The sequence below is a fragment of the Stigmatopora argus genome, chromosome 15 (assembly GCF_051989625.1).
Source record: "Stigmatopora argus isolate UIUO_Sarg chromosome 15, RoL_Sarg_1.0, whole genome shotgun sequence".
In the NCBI taxonomy this organism is placed as follows: domain Eukaryota; kingdom Metazoa; phylum Chordata; class Actinopteri; order Syngnathiformes; family Syngnathidae; genus Stigmatopora; species Stigmatopora argus.
The window spans coordinates 6,759,745-6,777,730 of record NC_135401.1 but is presented as its reverse complement, the minus strand read 5'-3'; the positions used below and the strand labels follow the sequence as shown (position 1 = coordinate 6,777,730).

At 39.6% G+C, this 17,986-nt stretch overlaps 1 protein-coding gene across 3 annotated transcripts in view; it reads right to left on the bottom strand.

Moving 5' to 3' along the window:
• Window positions 1-65: 65 nt before the first annotated feature.
• Window positions 66-17,986, bottom strand: part of fndc3ba (fibronectin type III domain containing 3Ba) — a 55,490-nt gene continuing 37,569 nt past the window's right edge. For all 3 annotated transcript variants that reach the window (XM_077620927.1, XM_077620928.1, XM_077620929.1), the window contains 20 exons: window positions 15,830-15,888; window positions 15,011-15,162; window positions 14,807-14,866; window positions 14,563-14,707; window positions 14,283-14,336; window positions 14,085-14,209; window positions 13,514-13,688; window positions 13,335-13,421; window positions 12,730-12,865; window positions 12,303-12,374; window positions 12,103-12,221; window positions 11,578-11,683; window positions 10,823-10,995; window positions 10,647-10,760; window positions 9,751-9,900; window positions 9,222-9,502; window positions 7,704-7,925; window positions 5,004-5,170; window positions 4,784-4,911; window positions 66-4,449 (listed from right to left, as the gene is read on the bottom strand). In XM_077620927.1, the coding sequence (XP_077477053.1) occupies window positions 4,123-4,449; window positions 4,784-4,911; window positions 5,004-5,170; window positions 7,704-7,925; window positions 9,222-9,502; window positions 9,751-9,900; window positions 10,647-10,760; window positions 10,823-10,995; window positions 11,578-11,683; window positions 12,103-12,221; window positions 12,303-12,374; window positions 12,730-12,865; window positions 13,335-13,421; window positions 13,514-13,688; window positions 14,085-14,209; window positions 14,283-14,336; window positions 14,563-14,707; window positions 14,807-14,866; window positions 15,011-15,162; window positions 15,830-15,888 (2,852 nt within the window). In that variant the 3' untranslated portion in view covers window positions 66-4,122. The remainder of the gene's footprint in view (window positions 4,450-4,783; window positions 4,912-5,003; window positions 5,171-7,703; window positions 7,926-9,221; window positions 9,503-9,750; window positions 9,901-10,646; window positions 10,761-10,822; window positions 10,996-11,577; window positions 11,684-12,102; window positions 12,222-12,302; window positions 12,375-12,729; window positions 12,866-13,334; window positions 13,422-13,513; window positions 13,689-14,084; window positions 14,210-14,282; window positions 14,337-14,562; window positions 14,708-14,806; window positions 14,867-15,010; window positions 15,163-15,829; window positions 15,889-17,986) is intronic.

The following is a 17,986-nucleotide window of genomic DNA, read 5'->3' as shown; positions in this document are numbered from 1 at the left end:
GCAGTGATTAAAAAGTGTAAACATGAGTTTCATTTGAATTCCTTTTAGCAACATAAACACTCAACTTCAGAAAAAAATTAAAACATTTATTGGGCATAAATATATTATATATACGCTACGATACGGTTACGTCTTACATACATAGGGTAGTATTTGCCAAAAAAAAAAGACCTATACATTAAAATCGATATGGCAGTTTCTTTTTATATAATGCATATGAAATTGTCTAACATTTACAATAACAAGAAGAAATGCATGAATTTCTCTTTCAAAATCTCAAATTGGTAGACCATGACAACCTGGAATGTTAACTCTTAAAATTGTGAGGTACAAACACTGAGTTTTTTCTTAAAAGTGTTTTTCTTTGTGTGTGTGTGTGTCTGTGTGTTTATGTGTGTGTTTGTGTTTGTGTTTCCGCACCCTGTGGCCAATTGCTCAGTCAAAAAAAAACTGATTACGAATTGTTAAAAACAAAAAAAGAAAAGAAAACAGAAAACAAATGAACAGATCAGAAGGCACAGGTGTATATGTGTGGAAGGGGTTGTAAAATTCTTTTTCCTTAAAGTGGAATTAACACAACAGGGAGTAACCTGTCATCCTCCATCACTTCTATGTTCTTGCACTCAACTCACTGGCTACCATTGACGGCGATGGCCATTCCACATCCAAGTCAAGTCAATCTCCGTCAAAGGCGGCCAATTGGCAGTAGTGTTTTGGATCAAAAAGCAACCCCCACCGTTCAAGACTACTAATGCTCGTGGTGATAGAAAAGTGCTTCAACTTAGGTTAGTCGTAAATGTACTTACCACCTCTATAGCTCTATAGATATCTCTGTACTGTATATCATCTCTTAGCAAAACAAAAAAATACAAATACTGGATACAAAACACTCACTATTACTGGCTAAGCCCAACAAGATCTCGTCGATAAACTCGCCCGCCTACGCTCGTGTGATTGATTGGACCTTTTAATCCCCCTTTCGTTAGTCACCACCCTCGGGATGCGACGTGTTTCCACAATGGCACATTTTGCGCAACCCGAAACAAGAACAGTCTTAAACGATAATATTGAAAATAAGCATAATCACAGATCAAGTTAATGTTTTTTTTTGTCCTTTTCGTCAGAGAATAATAGTAACAATAATAATAATAAAAAATAATAATGCTGCTGTGTCGTTAAAGAATATCACAGAACCCTTGGTCAGAACATTGAAGCCTGCGCGTTTTGCTTGAAAAAGTCAACCGGCAGGAACATTTGCGTTTGCTACATGTCTCTCTCTCCGAGCAATTTGAAAACTACGACGACTCAGCCCAGAGATGACATTAAAATAATCATTAAAAAAAATAACAGTACATACGTATTTGGTTACAAGATTTATAACTGCGGGATCCCAACAACTGCATGAGAAGTACTCAAAGGGTTACTGAGGGAGGAAGAAGGAATGCTGGCCTTTAAAATCATTCTAACATACAAAAAACATGCTACCAGGAAGGAGAAAAATTAGTATAGAACTACACTTAATCTTTTTAAACAATAAATAAATGAAGATTGCACTGTAATTGGCATTGTAAAGTACTGTATGCAAATATATAGTATAAATTAAAAAAAATACTACAAAAACTACCATCATTTTCCCATAGACTTTGGCAAAAAAAAAGAAAAAAAAAAGGCATTGAGCGAGTAAACCTGCTGACGAGGCACGACATCATCCAAAGACGGGAACATAAGCGGAAGACGAGATGAGCGAGCGGCGGCTATAAAAGGGAAAGAGTGGGACGGGGGTCTTTTTAACCCTCCTGTACTGTTGGAGGTCAAAATGAAGTTTAAATGGCTTTGGACATATTTGCAATAAATGGATTGGTTAGGCGGGTCAAAGTGAAGTATAACGTTATAATAATTTTTTGTGCTGTCAAATTTCTCATCAACAAATGAAAATATTTTACTTAGAGATATTTTGAACTTTTTTGCAACACAGCTGGGTCTAATTTTTTAAGATAGGTGGGTCAAATTGACCCATTTTAACTCACAATTCATCCTGCTAAAAATGTTAATTGACAAAAACAGCTTTTTTTAATCGTGAAAAATCAAATTGACCCCCAAATATGCTGTTCACGAGAAAGGAAACTAACAGGAGGGTTAAGGACCCTTATTTATCCTTTTTGTCTTTTTTTACTTTTTTTTTTTTTAAATAAATTTTTGTTTTTTCTATTTCCCTGAGGTACGGTACAGGCCTCATGTGCGGATTCCACTTCTTACGGGTCGGGGTGACCTCTTTGGACTGCGTTTCTTGGCTTTGTGTTTGTTGGAGGGAGGATGCCCTGCATATCATTTGAGGAAAGGTTTGAGAGAGAAAAAAAAAAGACAGTCGGCTTGATTGAAAAGGTACGGGAAACTACGAAATGGTAGTCCGACGGAGCGGCCAAGGATTTGGGGTGCGAAAGCGATTATTGGATTAACCAATGCAGGTGAAGAGAAACAACACAGAAGGTTGTAGACGAAGTTCACCCGGTGATTTTACGCCTTTCGAGGTAGTAACAGAGCCGTCACGCAAGGAATGCCAGAAAGGCGGCTACGTTTTGGTGAAAAAAGGTGGCACATTTCCATCTTTCTTCCATCTGTAGCTTAGACAGTTTGGCAATTTTCCGCCTTCTGAGGTAGCATCAGAGCCGTAAATGCGCATGTAAGGTTTTGGTGGTGAAATTCTCACATTGATTGACAGGAAGTTGCCAGCGTGAACGTGCAAACTGTTGTGGCATATATACCATCTTTTCTGCATTCTTTACAGAATAGGAGCGAACTCCCACCTCAGAAAACTTCACTTCAAGGTTTACATTCTAAAGTTGCGATTGTAAACATTTACTGCAAGGGCTTCTAGATAATTTATGGATCGATCGTACAATCCATTTCATATGCGGGGGCTAGCAACGACCCTCCCATATAAAATGGGTTGGACGTTTATTTCTGTAAATGCCAAGGAATGAGGAATGAAAAGCAAAAACGGGCTAAATGCAGGGCTTTCTGTTACGGCTCTGACACGACAGTTTTGAAGGACATCGGAGTACAAAAGAACATTAGCTAATGCTACGATGTTTTTTTCTGGATTCGATATTTAAGGCAAAATTACGATAAGAGTGGACCCCTGTAATAGTTTAGATTAACAAAGCATTTGAAACTTTGACAAAGAATGCTGGGGTCCACCGTACCCTCTCCTCATCCCGGTTATGTCGAAAGTAAGAACGCCGTCGCATCGAACTGACAGACTGAGAAAAAAAGCGCACCGAGTTGCAACAAAATCCCGACGTATTATGGGTTGAAATAATAACACCCGAACGGGGTAAGAAGAAAAAGCGAATATAACAAGGTTGCAGCGGGTCTGCGTGGAAGGGCCCAAAAAGCGAATGGAGGCTGCGAAACTGGGCTCCAGTTTAATGCCCCAACTTGGCTCTGGTCTGATCCAGAATCAGGATATTTGTTTCAAAAATACACATTAATTTCTGCTCTGTGTGTGTGTATATCTCTATATATTTCTGTCTTATATTTATATTAGATAACTGGTTTCCACACGAGAAAAAAAAAGAAAAAAAAACAAATCAAGAGGATAGCAGCATCTTACATCATACGTGGATTGCATCACTTTGGCGAGCATAAGCGTGTGCGTGCGTGACACCGGTTGAGTCATTGTCCACGCACAAGTGTGTGTGTTGTGTGTGCGTGTGTGTGTGTGTGTGTACATGTATCATTCAATATGCTAAAGCTTTGAATGCCTAAATTAGAATATGGCTGAGTGGATAAAGACTGCAGAAAACAAACAAACGTAAATATAAAAAAAAAACAAAAAAAAGAATCAAATAAACAACGAACCAGGAAATATACACGCCCTCTAAAGAAATATGATTTTTAAAGAAAAACATGAAGACAGTCTGACAGCTATTTAAGGCTTGTGGATGAATGTTCTCGCCGTCATTGCGGAGGTTCAGCTCAGCTACAAACACACTAAAATAAAAGCCTTAAGAAGAAGAAGAGCGTCTTAAGTGTTTATCTTGACGATCTGATATAAAAAGTTTCTCTTGGGTTTCGCTTTCTCTTTCTATCCTGTTGTTTAAAAAAAGAAAAAAGATTCCCTCACTTCATGAAGAAGTACTGCAGCAAGCAAGCGATGAGGATGGAGAGGCCGGCGAAGGCGCACACAATCAGCGCGGCGAAGCGCTCGTCGCTCGACATCAGGCCCGCCGCCGGGCGGGCGAAGGGGGCACAGGCTCCACCTCCTGCCACCCCCGTGGACGCCGTGGTCTCCTGGCGTCGCGGCGTGAACTGCGACGAGGGGCTGAGCGGCCCGCACAGTTCTTGGCACGAGTCCTGGCAGCGGCGGCAGGCGCCCACGCGGAAGCGGTAGTCCGTGTTGCCCTGCAGGCCCGAAATCTGGAAGGTTCCGTCCTCGCCCTTGAACACCTGCCACACAATCACGGGGTCACTAATTTGCCAAGCTAATCATTTTCTCTTCAAACGGGAGCGGGCAATTTTTAGTGGTCGATCATATTATTGCGGGCCAAAATTTCTAATCCTAAATGATTAGTGTTTTGGACTAAAACTACACTTCAATTTTCATTATTTTTGTCTTCTCCCTGAGGACATTAGTAAACAATGACATGCCTGCCAAGAATATAAATGAACCTATCCTCTGGCAGACTTTGTAACATTGGCAAATATTGTATCCTGCCCAAAAACTTGTGATAGGATTCCACATCTAAAAGTATGCTCTTAGTTAATGGTCTATAATATTTACCTGCTTATATTCTGACTCACGGCCCACCAGCACCTGCAACACGTAGCTTACGGGGTCTCCCCTCATGGGTGGGATGGTCTCCCACGTGACTTCGCACACGTTCCCTTCCAGTTGTTGCACCTTGGGAGCTGTCATGTGATCAATATATGTATCAATACGATTCTGGTGCGTGCAAACGCGGGGGTGGAGAAAAGAGAGGTGGGACCAGGTATGGTTTTACCTTTGAGGACGGGTGGCAGGGACTTGGTAGTGCAGAAGGTGTAGCTGTTAGAGAAAGGGCCGTCACCGGCGTCACTGAAGGCCTGTATTCTGAAGGTGTAGCTGCTGGACTCCGTAAGCCGCTGGACCTTGTAGGTGTGACTGGGGCCCCGGTAGATGGTCACGAACCTGCCGATAACATTTTCAAAATTTTACATTCTCTGTGGGGTTAATGTCAGGGGATTCCTTTAGCCAAGCCCTTTCTTTTTGCTATGTTGCTGCAAATCTTTTAACTTCTTATGTTTAGTCTTTGATGGTTAGGTAACATACCGTGATTTTAACTCATAGGCTGCCCTTGGCGTCAATCCCCCTCCAGTCTATTAAGGCTGGAAGGGTAGTGATCGCTGGATATTGATTGACGTCAATGGTAGTGAATTCATACCTTACTTATATTAAGATATTTGCTTTTGAAGAACCATGAACCAGAGCTCCTGATGAGATTTTTTTGCAGTCAGTGCTGACTAATGCTGTTTTGTTTTGATTTGTTGTTTATAATCTTGCTGTGTGGACTGATTTCTACTCACACTGCCGATTCTTTGCCATAAATACTAAATCAGTTGACATCTAATTAGATTGCAAATGAGCTTTTTCAGTGATTGTAATCTACATTTCATCTTCCCCTTGAATTGTATTTAGCTTTATTAGGTGTTATTCAACACTAGCTCTCAGTGCATTTCTATACTAAAAAGACAACAATAACATTTTTAAATATTCTATTAAAATATTATATCTGCAACCCGGTGGACAAGTTTGAGTGCTCTAGTTAGAGAGCTCAGTTGTCCGGGCGGGACAAAAATAAAATAATTAAAACAAATAAAAATAAAAGTAATAACACTAACAGAGCAAGTAACAAAATAAAAAAATCAATTATGATTTTAAAAAAATAACACTCTTTGACAGTTTTCCCTCTTTATAAAATGTTTAAATATTTTTAAAGATTAAAATAAATACAGGATTATTTAAAATTGAGAGGGTTTGGAACATTTTCAGCATCCCAATGTCTCAAAAAAAAGGTTGTCGATAAATGTGTTAATGAATAAATTGGAGATTAATCGATTAAGGTAGTAGTAATGGAGCCCATCAAGATTAATTCTGATATGTGACTGTGGTAAATATGCCCTCATACAAAGTCAGATGCTTAATATAAATTTAAAAAAAAAAGACAATATATCTATCACAACCTCATCTGGTAAACTATCCATCATCATCACGTCACTGATTAACACCCGACTGAATTGAGATGGGGTATTTAACAAGTCCTTGACTGGAAGCCAAGCTTGCCTGACTAACCTACAGAAACCCTGATGTGAGGCAAAAGTAGGAGAGCAGAACGAATGTTATTGTTCATCAGTTGTTATCATCCTCGATTAGGTTCTACCTGCAACAATCTCAGAACGTATTTTTGAACTAAGAAAGCTTTTAGTCTGGGTTGCCATGGAGCTTAGAGAACCGCAACGGAAATGAGAAAAATCAAGTCGTGGGATTTTGAAGGCCAGTAATGAGATTGAGCCAAGCGAGGAAAGAACAAATATAGAAGAACATCACAACACATACATACAAGCTATACCAGAACTTTCCACAGCTGTGACATCATAAATTATTTGTTTTTTACCAATTTCAGGAATAGTAACGGTATGCAGAGGTTCCTATTTGAATCTTTTTTTTCCTCCAAAGCAAAATCAATGTTTTCAAACATCCAGATTAGATTAATTACAAAGGCCGTCTGCTTTCATTGAGGAAATTGAAGTTTTGCGTTGATTTAATCATATTCCAAAGAAAACATCAAATACTACCACTACGTTCAATGTTTACTTTATGCCAGGATGTGAAAAACACATTTCAAAATGTGAACCTCCCTTACCATCTAAAACAATCTGCATAATTTAGTTTCAAAACACACCTCTTTATTAGATTCCGCAGTGAATTTGATTTCCTAAAATGTGATTAGATGAATAAAAATGCATGAGGTGGCACTGAGAGTCTATCAGAAAGGTTATTAAATGCGACTTCCAAACCCCTAAAATTAGATTTTCTCCATTTGCATCCAAGCATCCAATATGTTTGTATATATTTTTTCCTGGCGTGTTACTTTCGGGCATACTTGAAGCACGGTCATTTAAGTATTTTTTTGCAAAAAGGCAAAAGAAATAGATAAAATATTCCCTAACTATAGATCCACTGCGCAACAGCGCATAATTGAGGATACCTCTAAAAGAGGAAGTGAAGCGAACATCGACCGAAATGGTTTTCCCATGTTTATCTCCTCCTCCTCCCTGACTGAGCCTCAACGTGACTCCTGTGTGGTACATCTGGTTACATGGCACACACTCGGGGCTTTTAATGAGCTGCTCATGATTTGAGTGTGCTTTCCGTGTAGTATTGACGTTCCTGCATTTGACAAGAAGCAAGTGGAGGACTTGCTCAAATCGCTGGTCATTTGATCAGGCACAGCTGCAAAACCATAATTCTAATAAAAGGGAATATACCGCAATATTTTTCATTCTCTGTGGGGGCTCATGTCGAGGAGTACACATAGATTATCGTTTCAGTGAATAATCCCTGAATCTCAGTTAGTAAATTTCACCACAGGTTGAACGATTTAAGGTTATAAAAATATTGATGCATAATATTAACAAAATCTATGCACCTGCACTAATCTCACCTGTGGTTTTTGTCCTGCATCTGTAGAATGTAGTGAACATCGTCGGTCAGCAGGGATGAGCGAGAGTTGCCGGCGTTTTCCCCCCACTTCAGTTTGAGGCTCTGTGGCCCGGTGGCGGCGCACTCCAGAGGGGGCGGGGCCGGGGGCAGGGGCCGAGTCCTCACAAGCATCGGCGGGCCAGTTGGACCACAGCCGATTGCGTTCACTGCCCGGATCTCCACGCTGAATGAAAAAAACGTTAGATGATTCAAATGCAGTTGTTCCTTGTTATACATATACGTGGTAACAAAAGACCCCTTTCTTGCTCTTTTATGCATGCTTCACCATGGACAAAATGACTCTTTTCCTGGCATAGACTGATGAAGTGATTAGCATGGGAGGCGAATATCTTGACAGGGACGCACGTGACATTTGGAGGCTAATGTGGTTGACCTTTGATTGAAATTGACTACACCACGAGCACCTGTTCGTTGGCATGGTGATAATGAAAAAAAAATCACAGCAATTGTAATGCAGCTACATAGTCTAAATTCTTTAAAAATCAAGGCTACTCCACCCTTTCAATATATATATATATATATATATATATATATAGATATATATATATATATATATAGAGAGAGAGAGAGAGAGAGAGAGAGATAGATAGATATAGATATATAGATAGATATATATATATATATAGATATATATATATATACACACATATATACATATATACACATATACATATATATATATAGCTTACATAATAACAGAAATGCCTATAGTGACGCCGCAGACTTATGAATCAAACATAAAGTACCCCTCTCGTTCGTAAAAATTACATACATACAATTTTAACCACTATTTACATAATTTTTAATGTATTAAACTAAATTTGTTGTACGGAGATGCACGAGGCACAAAGGTTTTATCTGTCCCTTTAACTGTCATTAGTTTCATATTGGCAATATTTGGTCATCCATCTCGAATTCTTTTTGTTTTTTGGTCATCCATCTCGAATTCTTTTTGTTTTTATCAAATGTTGAACCACTTTATGAAAACCAACTATGCAGCGCACCACAAACAGGAACTGTCATCGCCAATGGCGCGAATATTAAGATACTTTTCAAGTATCCATTAGCTGTAAATAAACAAGAACTACCGTCAGTGCCATGCAAAAGGACACACAGACAAACATGCACACAGTGGTGTGCTTCAGTGGCAGCCATTACGCAAGAGAGCAGGGTGACATGGGAACAAAAACAAGCTGAGATTGAAAACACGACATGCACACACACAAACACAGGTACAGGTAATAACAGAATGGCTTATGAAGGAATAACAACAGCAAATTGTGATTCACAGGATGAGTTGTTATTTTGTGCAGGTTTTTTGTTTGTCCTTGAATGTCCTTTGACAGACTAATACAATTGGACTGATCGTCCCTCCCAGCCAAAATTAGACGTTTATCGATGTCTATGGCAATGAAACATGATGGTAATTTGCCATTTTTGAGTTAACCAATAGCAGTACCTGTATTCGCTGTCCGGCTGCAGACCGCTAACCAGGTGACTGGTCGCCGGCTCCACCGTGATTGTTCGCTCGTCCAGGGAAATTACGTACGAAGAGATTTCCGCTCCGTTGCTGTTAGGCTCCTCCCATTTGAGGAAGAGGCACGTGGAACGCGAGTGGCCCGACTCCGAGGAGGACGGCAAGTCCAAGAGGCTGAGTGAGGAGACCGCGTCAGGAATGGTCGCAGGTGTCTGGAAATTGACCTGCTCGCTGTGAGGCCCTGCCCCGGCCTGATTTACAGCCTGAAAAGAGAAATCCAAGCGTCAACGTTTGGAAGAAACCTGTTCGCAAAGTTCTGATGGCCTTATGGGAACCATAATAATAATATAAATAATAAACTGAAAAGTAATTGTTTTCAAAATGGTACGTGGTCTCAAAGCATGAGATGAAGATGTAGTTACATCCATAATGTATTGTCGATATACAACTATGTATTCTCAGTGCTCTTAAAGCCCGACAAATTAAGTATCGCACGGCAGCGGCATTTTACCTGTAACCTGCAGCAGTAACTGGTTGCGGGCGTAAGATCGGAGACTTCGCACTGCGTGGCCGAGCCGCAGTAAATGAGCTCCATAGGCTCGTCTTCCCGGCCCCATTCCAGACGAAACTCTGATATGTCGCTGCCGGACCCCTCGGGACTCTGACGCGAACACACACAAAATTAATTACAACCTATTACCTCCTCTAGTAGGTGAAACCTATAGAAGGTGAGATCTAAATATTTGTTTTTTCACTGCTATTGACAACAATAGATAGTTTAGCACCGTTTATTGGCAATAAAAAGGTTCATTTGCATATATGTATATGTATGTGTATATGTATGTATATATGTGTGTGTGTATGTGTATGTGTGTGTATGTGTATATGTATGTATATATGTGTGTGAGTATGTGTATGTGTGTGTATGTATGTGTGTGTATGTATGTGTATGTCTATGTGTGTGTATGTATGTGTATATATATATATATATATATATATATATATGTATATAAAATAATGAATATGTGTATGTATATGTATATAAAATAATGAATATGTGTATGTATATGTATATAAAATAATGAATATATAAAAAAGTAGAATTGGATTTAACAGAAAAATGGATTCATCCATAAAGAGACTGACTCCCAATGTGATGTAAGACAAATTGCTGCAATTAAAGCAGTGAGCAAGCTCGATTGCTGTGACCATCGCTTGAGTCAGACAGACATTGTAAACAACATTAGCAACCTTATTTCAGGTCACGATGGAAAAAAAATCTCTTGGGGGCACGGTTTCCACAACGACGGAACCACATTTTGGAACTTTTCTAGTCACCCTACTCACAAACAATGTCTCATTTGCATCAAAGTTAGATGCAACATTTCACTCGTCAAAGTTTCTCACCTCCCAGTTGAGTGATACGCAGGTGTTGCTGATAAGCACGATTAGCGGAGCCCCACACTGGCCTGGAGGACCAGCTGCAGTCGCAACCACAGTTGGGTCTGAGTACTCGCCAAACTAAAATAAATGACAGGGGGTAAATACCTTGTGTAATTTACATTGGAAAACAATTTTCTCACCCCAGCTTCATTGGCAGCCCTCAGTCGGAAACTGTAGGTGGCCCCGGGCAGCAAACTACCCACGGTGCACTGCAGTTCTGGTCCCTGGAATACTTGGGTCGGCCTGGCGTCTCCCTCGCTCATTTCCAGGCTGAACATGTACGGCTCGCTCGTGCCCTCGATGGTGGGGGAATCTGTCAAAAAATAACAAACAATTAACCCAAAAAATAATCATAATAATAAAAGAATCTAAAAAGTATCACCCCATCATACATATACACACTGAAACTAAAGAATGATGTTGATTCATATACAGCCAACTTATATAACACTCCCCAAAAAGTTAAAAACTTCAATGCAAAATGTACACAAGAAAATAAAAATAATATAATTTAATTGAAAATGATGAACAAATTCATTTATAATTGTAATAATAGATAATTCATAAATGGAAATTGTTTTTACTACAAGCTGCTACTTTTCCCCCTTGATTTGAATGCAATCTGTTCAATTTCATCGTATCAAAACGGGCTAAAACGGGAGCTTTCAGCGCCTTGGCTTCTTGGAAGAGCGCTTCTGCCGACATCCGGCCAGGGCCCCCAGACGGCACGTTATTATCTTAAATGAATTCCCGATTAAGTGGTGAGCGCGCTTTGACCGAGTGTCCATTAGAGCGGTCTGGGAAAACGCAGCAGAGACAGCCAGAGGGTGATTAAGCCACCTGACAGCCATAAATCACAAATAATCAACCATCCAAACGCAGTGTGCGCGCTCACCCCATTCTAACTGCACCTCCTTGTGCTTGGCTTTACCCACAATCCTCGGCGGCTGGCAGGGCCCAGGCGGAACACTTAACGTGCGCACGGGAACGCTGACGGTGCACTTGAGGGGGAACCAAAAACAGTGTTAAGCAATAGTAAAAATCATGGGTTAAGATATGATGATTTAGAAAATGTTAATTCACTTTTTTTCTTTTGAAAATGTTTTAAATTAATTTTAATACATAATTAAATGACAAATAACACTTTCTATATATGACCTCAATCATAAAAGGTACATACAAATACAAAATTCACCATTTTATAATGTTTTTCAAAAATCTTCAGTTTCGTTATGCTCATTTTGTTTGTTTATAAAAGGCAAACATAAGAGGAGGTTTAAAAAAACTATTATGATGATAGATTTATTTTCTTAATTTGGAGGATCACATTGTAAATTTTAAGGGGGTTAATTGTTTCGTCAGTGTCAACCCTCCCAGCTTAAATGGCTTGGGTATCGCATTCAATGAGTTAAATGTGTACCTGACTGTGTCCCCCGGTGGTGATGCTGCACACGCGCAGGCGGTACACACTGCCCGGCGCCAGCCGCTCGCACACGCACTCAGTCGCCGGCCCGCTGTACGCCACTTCCCATTGGCCGGCTGCAAAAGTGCGCACACACATTACATAAAAATTTTGAATCTTGAATTTAAAAAAAAACCAAAAAGCAGGGAGATTCGTACATTCCGAGCACCCTTCACTGATCTCCAACAAATATGTTAGTGCCTCAGAGCCGCCATTGTCCTGCGGGGGATCTGAAAGAAATACAGAAGGAAGAGACAGATTTGAGAACGTTAACGCAATTGATTTTAGCCGCGGGCCGTCCCCGTCTGGTACTCAACAATGAGATAATTGACACGCATGCTATTAACATTTGCTGGGATTAAGAAGTCAACTGCACACACTGGATACAATATTACATACAATTTGTGACAAATGGTGCAATAAACATTAACACAATTTTACTCCAATAGCAAAAAATATTATCATTTGACGTCCATTGGGAGAATGCCTGATTGGAGTTCAAATGGATTGGAAATCTATTGCCGTCAATGTCACACAATAACTTTAAAATGGCTCTTTCTTAGCCGTTTTAACTGAAAGCCTTACCCCATGTGACTGTGAGGGCGTAAGGCGTGGACGCCATAACGCACGGTGTGGACGGTGGTCCCGGCTTGTCGGGATTGGTGGTGCACACCAGCACCTCGCTAGGACTGCTCTTGCCTTCCATGTTCGACGCAATCAGCTGTGCGTGAGATAATAATGGCATTTTTAGTAGACATAGCAGAAAATGGTGCTTTTATATGCGCTGTATATATCCCAGCTGTCATTATATGTCATTACCAAACATTGTATATAGACTCTCTTTTCGCAGTACTATTATGCGAAATCATCTCACCACAAATAAGAGTTCGTGGACAGAAGAAAAAAAAGAATAATACCGTAAAATAAAATACCATAAAACCAACAAGTCAAATAAATGAATAAATGCATTAACATTTTATTTAAAAAAAAAAAACAACAACAACAGCCTGCATACTTGTGTGTTCATTTGTTGATTGATTACCAGGATGAATTGAATTGGTTTTAGTACTCCACCCTAATATCAATTTATTGGCTGACATCCAAATCCTTTTAAAATTGAATGAACTTCTACCGTGATGCATGCTAGTTTTGTAGATTTGTTGTAGTTTCTATGCAAGAAATGGACTCACCCTGAATTTATACTGCGTGCTCCTTTTCAAGCCTTGTACAGTACAGGTCAAGTGTTCTCCAGTGTACTTCGGGTGAAAGTCCACTCCCTACAAGAGGTTCATTAGCTGTAACCTGTTAACTAGCACTTCAACGCACGCTTTGAGATTCCGCCGCCATGAACAAAGAACCGGCTACTCACGCTGTTGTCCTCCTGGATCTCCAGAGTGTATTTCAGCTGCTCCTCGTTGGGGCTGCCCTCAGGTCGCACCCACTCCAGGGTCACCCAGGATACGCCAGCTCGCACCAGACGCGGCGCCACAGGCAAAGCGGGCAGGGTTCCCATCGTGTAGAACACCGCCTCAGAACTAAAGCCGCTGCAAGAAGTATTTAAAAAAAATTGTGAAGAAGGCCAGTCCCTACTGTAGCAAAGCAACCACAAAGCTCAATTTAATGGTGTTCTTCTGTTCTTGGAATTATTTTTGCAAGTCCAAAAATCAGATCCAGTTTAAATGGATTGGACGTCCTCATCGGGAGCCATTGAGTTAACTTATTAGAAGGGTAATTTATTAAAATTAGATACTTGTACGTGCTTACTTTTTGCTAATGGAAAACAATTATACATCTAAATAGTTACATAATATTCATAACACAAGTTATGTAAAGGTTAAATAAGGTGATTGATATAGATTGATTAGTCGACTCATTGCAGCATAGCATCCATACGGAAAAATGTCTGGTCACTAATCACAAGGCTTTGTTGTTGCTGTTACCTCGTGCCCATGTCGTTGTGTGCCGCCACCCTGAATGTGTAAGCGCAGGCGGGGAACAGACGTGTCAGCTTATAGTGTCGCTGGCTCCCAAAGTAACATTCCCGGAAAACACTGTTCTTCTTCCCCTGCGTGGCAGCCAAAAAACAAATGAGCAAATATTCAACAGGTATCATTTGGAGAGAAAAAAATTGTACTCACCTCATCCCACTCGAGAAGGTAGTTTGTGATTTTAGAGCCGTTGTCACTTGGTGGCTAAATGTGGACAAACAATAGATTGGATGTAAAAATATATATTTGATTTTTTTTACAGTTAAAAACTATTTTTTTTAAGGAAATGTATTAATCCCATCAAAAGATCAGTTTTTTCAAATGAGTTAAACCAATGATTTTACAAAAATGTGTCAATCCTTCACTTATGCCAACATCAAATTTAGTCAAAAGTAACATTCTAATAACCCATTATGGTATGATTGATTACCTTCCACTGTAAAGAGAGGGTGCTTTTGGTGCGATGGGAAAGCTTGGGCGCCAGCGGGACGTCGGGAACGCTGACACTGCAGTGTGTGGTGAAGGAGGACGCCTCGGAGCTCGAACCGCGCACCGAGTTGTACATGGCGCACACTCTGAAAGCCAATGCACACACATCAAAAAGGTCATCGGCTTATTCGAACTACCAAAAAAAATGGTCTTCTATTTTTTTGTTTTTAAGTGGGCGTACATACCGTACGTGGTAGTCGGTCGCTGGCCTTAAATCTTTGAGATGATACTCCAGTTCTTCACCACTTTGAATCAACACAAAATGATTGTTTTTAACAATTTAGGCTAAAATTTCCTTCCACATTCTGTGCATTTTTTTTGTTTTTCTTAACCCTAAAAAACGGAATCAAAATAAATCATTTTCATGTTTTTACCAACAAGGAGATTACCTGTAGATGAGGCGAAACTTCCCGTCTCGCCCTTTATCCGAGAGGGACACTTCATAGGAGCACGACACGGGCATGCCGTTGCTGTGCCTACTTGCCAGGCCTGCGGGCGGCGCCCAAGACAGGCGTACGGCTCGTGATTGCAGATTGGACACCTACGAAACGGATCCACATGTTTAATTATATAGCTGTGTTCAGAATCCTACTTCCTGGTCCATTTTTTTAGTCGATTAAAATAAAAAAAATGAATTGAATGGCTATCACTATCAAAGGCAAAGAAAGTGTGAACATTTTAAAAATGGCGATATTCCCATTTTTATACAAAAGCAAATATATGAAAAAAATAAGTAAGACAATATAGTTTTTACAGATCGTTTGTATTTTTTTAATAAAAATGCAATTACTGTCTAAAATAATAATAATATAAAAATAACGATGAAAGACAGGAGGCTTAGTATTTACTATTGGAAAATTAGGGACAATTTTTATTCAACTAGCGATCAGAGTAGTTTTCAATCAATTTGCAATTCAATTTTATGTAAGTGTATTTTTATTTTTTTCTATCATTGTATTACAGTGAACCCCCACTTAGCTGGAAAAATAATGGCATGTTGCTCTCTTGTGGACACTTAGAGTTCTACAGCAACCTCCAATGCAAACTCCAAGTGAAAATAAAAAGACGAGTTTACGATCCAAGTCTTATTTTCCGGTCCATAAGCATCTGATTTTTCCGTTAGCAATCGAGGCAGAATGGAAATATGGAAAAAAAATCATCATAAGCCGGCAAAGAAAGTGTAAGACGAGGAGCTGAGTGACACCAACCTGTGGTTTGTCGATTGTAGACAGCATGTCTTGAACACGTTTCGCCTCTGAATCGTGATCTGGAGAAAGAAGGGAGGTGTTTCATGAATAAGCACAACTTTTCAAAAAGAGAACATAACTCACTCTTAGTTTTAGAAAAAAATAAAAACACTAGTTGAATAGTGAGTTCTACTGGAACATATTTAAAAAGTCATTCCATTCATTTGTTTTATTTGTTGTGCTAAGTCATATTTTTATGAAAACGGTAAATAAAATTGCATCTGAAAGCTGAGTTATGCAGATTCTGGAGGTGTTTTTTTTTAGGAACAGAGCTGAAAAATAAAATTGACTTTTTTTTATTTTTTAAACAAAGTACAGGTAAATGTATTACAATAAATATTGAATATAATTAACAAAATATTTAATTACAATTCACACATAGCAGTAAAATAAACAATACTGCATACGAACGTGTTTCATTAATGTAGGTTAAATAATAAAAATAACATTATTAAAATAAATGTCTTAAGTAAAGCCAATACATTTAGGCAAATACAAAAAAATGAATTAATTGTTCGTTGAACCACATAGGGAAATACAGAAAAATACTTGGAAAAGTTTCTTTTGTTAACTGTATATAAAATCAAGCATATTTTATTATTTTTATTACAACACCATTTCCATTCATTTGAATAAATAGAACCTTTCACCTTTTCCATGAGGAATTTTGTATCTCATAGCCCGGTAGTATTATTCAAATTATGATAGATTAAATCATTTGCAGCTGCACACGTAACTGACTGGGAGACCCCCGACTTTTCCAAGCCCTCCAGACACTTTCCATCATCGCTCTCTGCACGGGGTCCCCCAAATTTTCCAAGCAAAAGAGGCCTGCCTTCTCACTTTCCAGCTTCAACTACTGTAAATCACAACGTGCATTCGTGTGTGTGTGTGAGTGTGTGTGAGTGTGTTTGCGGAACTGCCTGGGGCGACACATGTGAGTCATGGCAACCGTGATGTCATGGAAGTTCAACCTCGGGTTGACCTCACTTTGATGCCAGAGTGCGTTGCAAAAACTCACAGCAGAGCTACTGTATGCATTTCACCTGTTCCACTGGGGATGATCATGTGACAGTGTTCCAAAACAATGGTCAAATTATCACATTGAGTGGTATCAAGAAAAATGTCGCTATCTGATTTGAAATGTTTTTTGTTTAAAAAAAGAAGTCCAATTCCTATTTAAATAAGTAAAAATGGTGCGTAGATGCAGCGATTTAAAGAAAGACACAAAAATGTTGAGTGTTGTGATTTGCGGTCACTGAGGGCAGCTGTTAAACTCTTTAATAAGAACCACAAGGAGTCCAAGGCACACACAGAAATGTGCTCATGTGCTGCCCACACTTCCTCTTTAGTGTCTGACCTCACATCCTGTCGAAGCGTAAGACGATAAGCGCGGAAAGACGTTGGCAGCAGGAAAATGTGGGAACATTTGTGGTGGTGGTCAAACTTCAAGCCCAAGTCTTCAATAAAAGGAACTTGTATTGCTAACGTTTCCACTGGATCTCACATTGACGTAATCTTTCATTTCTACTGTCGAAATAGTATCAAGTCACCCCAACATGCCCAAGCATCAACAGGATGTGAAAAAAAGGAATTGTGCAAAAATCAAAAGCAAGTTAGCCACAAATACACCAAAATAAATAGGAAATACTTCAGGATGCTCTAAAATCAATAGCAAGTAAACTACGGGAGTTTTTTTCAATCTCGTTTTGTATTTCTCAGGCAATTCTACTCAGCCAGTCTTCCCCATTCCAATAGATTGGACGCCATCATCATCAATGGCAGTCATTGAGTTAATTTGGCTATAAATTAACCCAGGAATGATACCAATGAAATTCTTTCTGCGGTTGGGCTGGCACCAAATTTTATATTTATATACACACACGGAGGAGAAGAGAGGAATAGAGAGGAGGGAAGAGAGGTCACATTCCTGCAGAATGACGGCCTGCAGCTCCGGTTTAGACTCTGTCTGGGCCTAGACAGAAAAAGACCTTTAAGGCCTGGAGGGGGAAGGGAGGGGGGAAGAAAAATGTGAAAAATGCAACCGTGTAGGCACGCGCTGCATAAAAAAAAAAGTGAAATAATCTTTGAGGTCTGTAATTGATGGAGAATGAAGTT